The sequence below is a fragment of the Meleagris gallopavo genome, chromosome 22 (assembly GCF_000146605.3).
Source record: "Meleagris gallopavo isolate NT-WF06-2002-E0010 breed Aviagen turkey brand Nicholas breeding stock chromosome 22, Turkey_5.1, whole genome shotgun sequence".
Taxonomy (NCBI): Eukaryota; Metazoa; Chordata; class Aves; order Galliformes; family Phasianidae; genus Meleagris; species Meleagris gallopavo.
This window is the reverse complement of record NC_015032.2, coordinates 9,336,403-9,346,866: the sequence shown is the minus strand read 5'-3', so window position 1 is coordinate 9,346,866 and position 10,464 is coordinate 9,336,403. Positions and strand designations below refer to the sequence as shown.

The following is a 10,464-nucleotide window of genomic DNA, read 5'->3' as shown; positions in this document are numbered from 1 at the left end:
AAGAGTCAACACCATGATAATGATGTACGAAAATAATTCTTTTATTTAGATTTGGCTAACTTAGAATGATACAATTATGAAGGGAAGATCAATTTCTGAAACAGCTAACTACGTGAGATGATGGACTATCAGTGCTATTTCTCCTCATCACTTTGATGGTTACAAGATTATGAGTATTTGGAGGGGCCATGAGATTCCAGGAGGATATTGATTCCAGCTCTTGGGATTTTTACAAGAAGTTTAATTAATCTGGTTTTAGTTTGAACTCACTGGAATTTGAAAGCTTCTTATGATTGCAAATGAGTTAGTGGCTTGAAAATATTGACAAAATACAGTCCTATTTCCCCTCACTCCTGCTTTTTTTGGCAGGTCTTTAAAATCTGGCTATATATCCACTTCTGCTTGCCATGAGCTCACATGCAGTTTGATACCAGCAGGTAGGGTGCCTCTGCTGCTCTGGGTACATGAGTGCTGAAGTATGAAAGTAGCCAGTCATGTTAAATTGAAAAAAGCTGATTAAAAAAAAACATATTAGAAGCTTCTCAATGTGTTTTATAGTTACTGTTAAACAGCTTGCACTGTGCTAATGTGGGCAGAATGAAAGCAAAGTGATTAATTACATGAGTAGAAAATAACCAGTAGTACATGCTTTTTGATCTGATAACATGTCCTAATCCATCCCAGTTGTGAAGCTAGACTTCCGAGGGTAGTGTCTTGGCCTTGAAAAATATCTGTTAGTCTTATGACACTGCAGAAACAATGTTTACTCTTTTAATAGGTTTTATTCCCCACGGAGTTTTCTCCTATCTCCTATAGAACATAAAGAACGAAACTCTTCTGAACTCAATATTTTCTTGTGTACCTCAGAGAGTAAGTCCTGTAGTATTGATGAAATAGGAATTATTGTTATACATTACTTTTTTTTTTCTGCACTGCTAAAATATTCTACTTTTCTCTTTGCTTCTCAGCACTCCTAGCTATAACTATGCTCCAAACCCAGACAAGCACTGGATAATGAGGTATACGGGTCCCATGAAGCCTATACACATGGAGTTCACTAACATGTTACAGAGAAAGCGCCTTCAAACACTCATGTCTGTGGATGATTCTATGGAGATGGTAAGATTAGCCATCACTTTTCAGGTCAATATGGGTTTGTTTCTTGAGTTAAGCCTCAAACTGTGATGCATATGCAGGTAAGAGAAAAAGGACTATTTCAGTTTTTAAATAGCTGGGTGTTCCAAGTCAGCTAATTTGTTGCTGTAGTCACATTATTGAAAGCAAAATGTTAATCCTAAACTTTAAAAATATAAGTTCTATTAGTGCAAAGCCATCCTACAGCCTATTGAAGATGTGTATGTGACAGCGGACCTATTTTAGTGCTGTAACACAGGGTTCCTGGGAGAACTCAGAAAATTAAAAAAGATTAAAAAAGGAGCAATCCCATGATAAATCACACCTAAGATGTTAAGTGCTAAAAGAAAATAAGTATATAGGTAAATTTCTATTTTCTTTTAAAATTAAATCTACTTTATATAACAATGGGAACTTTGAACTGATATGTCTGAATTAGCTAACAGCTACTGTGAGAAAGAGAGGGTTTGTTTCCAGTTGTAAGAAGGCAGTTTTAAAGATGTTGCAATTTTCTGCTTATCTCTTGGCATTCTTAATCAAAATGGTAGAGCATAAAATAAGAGTCCTGGAAGGCGAAGATGAGGTTATCTGGATGCCATTGCATGAACTTGTTAGTAATGACTTATAATTACCAATTCAGGCAAGTGTGATCTCTACTCCAGATTAATGAACCTGCTTAGATACATCAGATATCAGTATCAGAGATTATCTATTTTACTGCAAAATGGTTTGACTTTGGATTAATTTAATATGCATATGTACTGCAGGAAAAATTGGTTGGGTTGTTTCTAGTTTTAACCCCCAAATTGGTCTGATCTTTTCATCTGAATTGTATCTAACAGTCTTTCAGTATTAAAGAAAGTGAAAACAGCAGCAGCAACAGAAAAGTAACAAAAAAGAGTGGTGTTTTTTTCAGTGCTGTTTTGTCTTGAAATGTGTAAGACATGACTTAGTGCCTCACTGTTCTAGGACCTTGGCAAGTGAAAATAGTACATAAAAATTGATCTGTGGTGCTCACGTTCATGTATTTCACATGAAGATTCTCATATAAATCGATAGAAGCAACCACAAATAGAAAATTAAGAGAACATGCTTTGTTAGTTCTCTGCCTCTAGTGAAACTGAGTGGTGTTTATCTGAAAAAGATTTTGCAGGTATTCTACATAATGAGAACTCATTTGTCTGAAGGCAAGATTGTTAAGTGTTGCTTTAAGAAGTGTGAGATGCAAAATGCTGTCATTTTATTAGAATTGCTTGCTGACGGGAAAAGATAAAGGTGGAGAGAGAATTTCAGAAATGCTCATCACCTTGAAACTCTCATCTCTGTTATCAAAATAACATCAAATACAAAAATGTACGTAATGCTGTTTTGACAGTTCTCATGCAAAATGCTGAACCCAAGCATTTTTGAAACTATGGGATGTTAACGTGTTTACCTAAAAACAGGAAATGGGGATTTGCCTTGTAATATATAATTGCAGTATTCAATCAGTACATTTTTTGTGGTTATAAATTATTTGGAATAGATCAGTGTGATAACTCAGTGACATCCAGGGCTGCTGTTATTTGTAGATTACACATAGACTGAAAATTATCTCCAATATCTGTATATAGTACATCTCAGTGAAACAAATACTGTGGGATTTTTTTTGCTTTTTTTTCAGATTTACAACACACTGGTTGAAACTGGCGAACTGGACAATACATATATAATATACACAGCAGACCATGGTTATCATATTGGTCAGTTTGGGCTAGTGAAGGGAAAATCGATGCCGTATGAGTTTGATATCAGAGTTCCTTTCTACGTCCGAGGGCCAAATGTGGAGGCTGGGTCCTTGTAAGTTCTTCTCTACTGTGTGTGCATGTGTATATGTAGCTACCAGAAAAATTCTTTGTTCATATTTCTGGTCATACTGACCTGGCATACAAGTGGAGGCACAGAATTCTGCACATTCTGACTGACTTCCTGCTCATCTTTGGCAGCAAAATAAGCAAAATAAGCTAGCAGAATACATGCTGGTATAACAGGATCAAGCAGTTTTTACTGTTACCTTCTTGGTTGCACAGGTTCTGTAAACCTTTTTGGTTTATGGCTCTGGCTGAAAAAGCCACTTGGAATTGGGTCCATTCTAGAAAACATTTGTGAGTCTTCTTTTGAGGAATGCAAGTATTACACACGTCTGTAACATTTTCAAGGTAAAACGTGTATGGTATAATGTTCACTGCTACAGTAAATTATTGTTGCCAGACATTAATTAAATCTCTTACTGAAGTCATTTGTTTCAGCTTATGAAGAAGAATGTATGTAATAGTTTATCCACAATTATCATCCACAGACTCCCTTTGGTTCATCCTTTGAGATTACATGGTTAGGGTTGTTTGTCAGATTCACACAAGCATGCCGAATATGACTGTTAATTAAATTGGTAGCTTTGATCAGCTAAGAAATTATGTAAATACACTTTCTAAGCAATTATTTCAATAGCAAATATTTGCACTTAAGTAATGATTTTGGACAGAGTGCCATAATTTGCTGCCTTTTATTTATATAAATGTGCATGTTTTAGCATAATTAACACACACAGTCTTCCACACACCATTTTTTCATTATAGCAGAGGAACAGTTCCAACACATCATCCAGTAGCAAATAGTTATGAATAAACCTTGTTCCATTTACTAGTTAAGTTCACTGATTCAAGTTATGAGTAGGGACAAAAATGTTAGATTCTGTGGATGTTGCAGTGTGTATATGTGCTTATTTACAGTAGTTCTGCATGTGAAATAAGCAGTTCTCATAGTTAAACTGAATGTTAGGCATGATTTGATTTTTAACACCAAGTGATCAACTGCTGACTTCAGTTGAAGTTGTGAAGTCCTAAAAATCTTTGGGGTTTTTATTATTTGTTTGGTATTGTGTTCTCATGTTCTTTCCCTCCTCTCCACTGAAGTTTACACTGAACAACTTTGTGAAGCACAGAAGAATGTGAGCGAATAACGTTACTGGGGAAAGAGGAGGGAGTGCATTTTGTAGAGAAATAGGAGGTTGATCTAATGGAAGGTGACACAAGGGAGAAAGTCTGAACCCATGAGTTTGAGAGGAGGAGTGTAAAGAGAATTTAGAACAGAGAAGACTAGGAAGAGAAAAAGACACAGGCAGGGGAGCAGGAGTGTTCTGAAGCACAATGATCTGGGTGGCCAATGAGTGCATCCGACACTTTGTGACTGACACCTGCCCTAAGCAGACCCAGTACTCTGCCAAAAATAATGCTGTAAAATTCTGTAAATTGGATAAGAAACAGGTAAGGTTGAATCTTGTGAAACTTTTGGTGTACTGGGATAACTTTCAGTAATGTTAAATGGTAAGATTTGCGCTGTAAAAGCTGCCTCATGGTTTCAGATTGGGTGAGAGGCTGCCTGCACAACAACTCACTGGATAGTAGGGTAGATGGAATTAAACGTACTACTCCAGCCCTGAAGATTTGTCTGCAGCAGCAGAGACTTTCCAGAGAACTGGATTAGCCTTTTATAAACTTACTCTATTTCCCATCAACTGCAGGTTTTGGTCTCAATAAAGCAGTAATGCTAATATGGCCAAAGTGGAGTAAGCTGCAACCTGCAGTGCTTGGGGCCAGCCAGCACTTGTCTGCACTGGTCCAAAGGTCTTCACGCCTGGACTTGTAAAACCTGTAAAGTCTTCCCACTGAATTTTGTTTTTGAGTGACCTGTAAGGATGAAAATAGATTTATTTTAGAATCTGAAGATTTAGTCTGACAGTCTGGCAAAACAGAGTCCATCACTGTACAACAAATGGGAAGAAAAGGACAAAATACCTTGGAGGGGAAAATATATCAGATAATAAATCGATCTTCCTTTTTCTTCTCATGTTAGAGCCTCAATCATTCGTGTTTTCTGTGAACTTTCTTTTCCCTGCAGAGTAATTGCCATGACTCCCTTTTGATACCAACGAAGATTTAATAGCATTCACTGTTGCGAGTCATTACTAAGTTCTCATTTGTATTACCAAATATGCTACACCACAATTATTAGTAATTAAAATCAAATTAGGTACATCAATTTAATTCATCATCTTGTCAGTGCCTGTTTGCTTGCTTGTTCAAAAATGCAGTAATTTTTAAATGGTGTCTCATTAATTAGTGTGAGTTTAGCAGCTTTATTCTGTCTTGCATTTGAACTAAAATTTTGCACTGACATACATGTGTAGCAGTGCATCTGGTCCCAGTCCTTTTGTGCCTGTGGTTCATAGCACGGTCATTCTTTATGTTCAGTGCTGTAGAAGATTGTCTCTATAGCAATATGTTCACTTTCCCTTTTTTCCAGTTTTCAAAAATTCCCTGCCAGCCTGTGTATTTGTTTTGAAAGAAATAGTATGCAGCTGATAAACTATGTATAATGTTGTGAATAAAACAACTTCTTCACAGAGGTATTTGAAATAAGCTTTGAAGGTGCAACATAGACCTTGAGCAGAACTCAACCTGTAGTAAAAGCAAGTTGCATGATAGAATGCTGGTCTGTACAGCTAGATGCTTTGACCCATGAACGCACTCATATTTGGCTGTGGCATTTGAAGGGATTTGGAGATGGGAGCTGTCTGTACTGGTCTGGAGTTGATGCCAATATTGGAACTGAACTTTAAGTGAGTTTAGGTTCAAACAGTGCCCTGTTAACTGTGGTGGCTGAGAAGCATGTGCCACTGCCTAGCTAAAAAACAGGGCACGGCAAACACATTGAACTTTGGGGAGTCTGTGTTTGCAGAATAGATTCACAGGATAGCTGTGAATCTGGGGAGGCTGATACTATAAAACAACATCTTTAGCTTAAATTTTCTCTTTTTTATGTTCTCTCCATAATTGCTTTCCCATTTTGTCACAGACATCGTGTTAGCAGCAACTTTCAGTTATTTGCTGTAGTATCTGGCAATGTATTTCTGCTCATGTTCTTATCAGAACATGCTTACTGTGATATGAGCTACAGTACTTACTTCTAGCCATTTTTTGAAACAGATAAAGCATGTGCTAGCTGCCAGATTTATTTTTTAATCAAGTAATCAGCATATTTGGCAGACACTTTGATGCTGTAAGACAATGGTATCCAAAGCTCTCTCGTGTTTTGAACAACTTTTGAACCTCTTTTGCAATAATTAACTAACTTTGCTGTATGAACAACTTTGCATTGTCAAAAATGCTTTGAGCTAAAGTTTAAAATCTTAGTATTAGTCCCTCTTGAGGTTGCACAACTTATCTCTGTCTTGCATATTAATTTCTTACATGGAATTTCATAGTATTTGCATCACAAAATAAGCTTTTTTAGATCCATGGTCTGCGTGGAGGAGCTGTAGTTGCTTGGTGTCACTGCACATACTTTAAATCACATTCCTATACATATTCTTACAGGAATCCTCACATTGTGTTGAATATTGATCTTGCACCTACGATTCTGGATATTGCTGGATTGGATATTCCATCTGATATGGATGGTAAATCTATTCTAAAACTTCTTGATTCTGAGAGACCAGTGAATAGGTAAGAGAAGAAAGCGTGCATGTAAAAATGTGTGTGTTTGCATGGAAATTAAAAGAAGTATTCATCAACATGCAGTGTATTTGAAGGAAAACTATTATCTATGAATGCAGTATTCATAGGAAAATCTAAAGATATTTGATGTTACACATCCGACAGTTTTCATTTTGACAGATTTTGTCAGATTTGCTGTATGGCATAGGTGGCATCTGGATGTAGTAAGTGTAGCACTGAGTGGGCCACTCAATGTTTTCACTTATTTGAATCATAGATTTAAAATATTTCTGTGGCATCATTTGTAGCAGAGCCTTTCATTTTGAGTAAACTGTAGAAGAATTGAGTTGAAAAGGTTGGTTGTGTATCAGACTGTAAGGGCAGACCAGCATTCAGAATTACATATTTGAGACCTTCCAGCAGTACTTTCCTTGGTGAAAGAGCAGGGAAGAGAGAATTGGATTGGATGGCTGCTAGAGAAAATCAGCAGCAGTATAAAAGAAAAGGGAAAAAAGGAGAAAAGGAGATTTGCTTTTATAAGTAGTGGGGTGGAGACAGGGGGAAGGGTGGTTAAGAGTCCAAACTGGGCTCAGGAAATCCTGATTTAATTTGGGATCCTTTGTGATCAAGGACAATTCGGTTAATCCCCTGTGCCTTAAAAGTGCTTATATCTAAATAGGTGTACTCTGTGAATCTGTTGTGGATTTTGTCCCTGTGAGAACAAATCTGTGCTGTGTTTGTTCATGATTTGCACTGGAGAGGCATATGTGCCTGCTTCATAGAGCTGCATGTCCCCCTGAGAGGTTATTGTAATGCTTCTCCTCTGAGTTGGGGGTGGGAGAGGAAACTGGGACATGATTTGATCACTGTTCTTTGTGGAAATAAATTGTTTCTTTCTGTCCTCATCTCCTACCAGGTTCCATTTAAAGAAAAAGATGAAAGTGTGGAGAGACTCATTCCTAGTGGAGAGAGGGTAAGGAAAGTGTTAATCACAAAGCTCAATCTTTTTAAATAGAGGGATACTGAGTAGCTAGAGCCAAAGCAGCACTCTACTGCAGACCTAAAGCCATTAGCTCTGCCAGCAGGAACACGGCTGGGTACGCTTAATGGTGGTGATTGTGTGCTGGGAGGGGATGTATGGCCTTTGCCTACAGCCTGCATAAATATGCTATTGGAGTCGAGGGAGAGGAGGTTTAGTTGGACTGGGAGATGGGAAGACATCTCATTTTCCTTTTTAACTGCTACCCCCCCACCCTCCTCCTTAAATCATGGAAGTAAGAATAATCTTTTGTCTCTTCGTGCTCGTCTGCTGGCCATTCCCTCTGTGCTCTGCCTTTATAAGTAACATTTGACATGAAGGTTTTGCAAAGTGCAGCCATGCAGTAGTGAGGAGGATATGATGGACTGTTATTGCCCTGTCAGTCAGATGTGCAACACACTGTCCCAGTTCTGTGTGGCTTTGTATGCTCCCTGAGGATGATATAAATAATGCGTGTGTTATGAGAGATGATGATAAGGACCAGTTTCTAGTAAGCTATTAAGTTTTGGCCACCAGCAATGCTTGGGTTCTGGCAGATAAGGTACTTCTCTGGGCCTTTTTTCAGTAAACTGTATGCATATCTTAGAATTAATGCAAAAATAGATGTTATGGTTTTGTTTTGTTTTTTTTTCCCTCCAGTAAACTGCTGCATAAGAGGGAAAATGAGAAGGTAGATGCCCAAGAAGAAAACTTTCTACCCAAATACCAGCGTGTGAAAGACCTTTGTCAGAGAGCTGAGTATCAAACAGCTTGTGAACAGCTTGGCCAGGTAGGACAAGTGGCTGAAAGTAAGGACCTGTAGATGGGCTGAACTTAATATCTTCAGTGTGACATTGTCATTCACCTGCTGCCAATGTCAGCTTATAAATCAAGTTGTTCATTTTGTGGCCTTTGCTCAAAACCATATTGCAGCACTTATGAGATTGGCAGTCAGGAAATTGCTGATTCAAGTGCCTCTCTATTGATTCCTGGCTACTGCTAAGAGAACTGTCTCAGCTGTTTTAACATTATATTCCCCAAATAGAATGTGGTTGGGATTCATTAGCGATGAGAATCTACGAGGGCTGCTCCACGAATAATACCTCCTATTTTATTATGTTGGCCTACGTCATCAGAGACAGACAGTGGTATGGTAGTAGATGTTGAAGCTTCCCACCAGCATTCTGTACGTTGCTGCAAGACAGATGGCAGCAGAGGGACAGTCTGACTAAATGACATCTAATGGAAGTGAGTGATGCAAAGGTGTGTCATTAAAAATGGCACCCGTTGGCATTCATCAATACTTGCGGAATGTTGGTGGAGACAGAGGATGGCTGTGAGCAGAGTGAAGCTGTGGGTGCTACGTTTCAGCAGTGGTCACAGCGACAGCAGTCACCTCTGCTGGTGCAGATTTTTATGAGCACTGCATGCAAGCTTTTGTCCATTGCTAATAATAATGCATAGCTAGTGGTGGGGTGACTGTGTTGAAAAAAATAGTAGTGTTTTGTAGCTGAGGATTTGCTCTACCAAATAGTGTTGTTGTGCTCTTCCTATCTGTTGTAGTTTCAATGGAAATTAACAGGAGGAATTACTTTTGGATTGACCTACGTACAATGAACCTAACAAATTGGCCTCTTCCAAAGCTCCCTTTGCTTTGAATTTTTAAATTAACCCATTTTATTAGTTGGAATTACACATAATAACAGAAAGCTAACATTCTGTACACTCAATATATTCTCACTATTAATGAAAATATATTGTGAAAGGACACATGCTGACAGTCTGTGTATTAGATAGGCACAAAACTGGCTGTTTGTGTAATTTCTTTTACACAACTTTTGTAGTCATACATTAAAATATATATTTTCACTTTGCATCCTGGTTACGTAAAAGAGAATTTAGGAAAAGAAGAGCAGTATCAATACATGATTCAACCTGAGAAGTTTTGCAGCCCCACCAGAGAGCTGCAAAGGTACAGCAGAGCTGTTTCCAGCAACTCCACTTCTGGGAAGATTCCTGCTTTCTTAGGTTAATTCTCATCATCTTGAAAACAGTGAAATTTTCTCAGTGCCATTGCTTTGTCATCCAGGTACCAGTCAGAATAGCTCCTACCAAGGACCATAACACATCCTGCCTGTGGACTTGAGGACAAAGGGGTAAGAGTAGGTGGAACAACATGCTAATAACGTGTGAGCTCTAGACTGGCATTGCCTCATTTCCTTGCAGCTCAGAGGGCTGTCAGAGTAACTCTTGGAATATTACCATTCTTGCAGACATGAGCTGAATGTCTCAGTGAAACTGTTGTCAGCAATGTGTTATTTAGGCAACACTAGTTCAGTTTCTGCTGTTGGAGGGCCAACTTCCTCCTTCTGGCTCTGCAGATCGTGTAGACAGTGGAGTTCAAAGGCTTGGAGAGAGGTGGAGGGATGCTGCTTCTCTTAAGTGCCTGTATACTAATGCGCGTAGCATGGGGAATAAACAGGAAGAGCTGGAGTTCTGCGTGCGGTCGCGAGGTCATGATCTCATCGCGATCACGGAGACGTGGTGGGACAGCTCGCATGACTGGAATGTTGTCATGGAGGGCTATGTGCTTTTTAGGAAAGATCGGCTGGCTAGGCGGGGTGGTGGAGTTGCTCTTTATGTGAGAGAGCAGCTAGACTGTATTGAAATTCACTTGGGGGAGAGTGATGTAGCAGTGGAGAGCTTATGGGTGAGAATCAAGGGGCAGGCTGGTAAGGGTGACACTGTTGTGGGGGTGTACTACAGGCCCCCTGATCA

At 38.9% G+C, this 10,464-nt stretch overlaps 1 protein-coding gene across 1 annotated transcript; it reads left to right on the top strand.

Annotated features, from left to right (window-relative positions):
• The first annotated feature begins 402 nt into the window (after positions 1-402).
• Positions 403-8,524, top strand: LOC104914044 (extracellular sulfatase Sulf-2-like). Its single transcript, XM_010722456.3, has 6 exons — positions 403-437; positions 969-1,119; positions 2,798-2,973; positions 6,549-6,677; positions 7,585-7,641; positions 8,347-8,524. Exons 1-6 carry the CDS (start codon positions 418-420, stop codon positions 8,507-8,509), a joined length of 696 nt encoding a protein of 231 aa, XP_010720758.1. The 5' UTR covers positions 403-417; the 3' UTR covers positions 8,510-8,524.
• Positions 8,525-10,464: the final 1,940 nt, after the last annotated feature.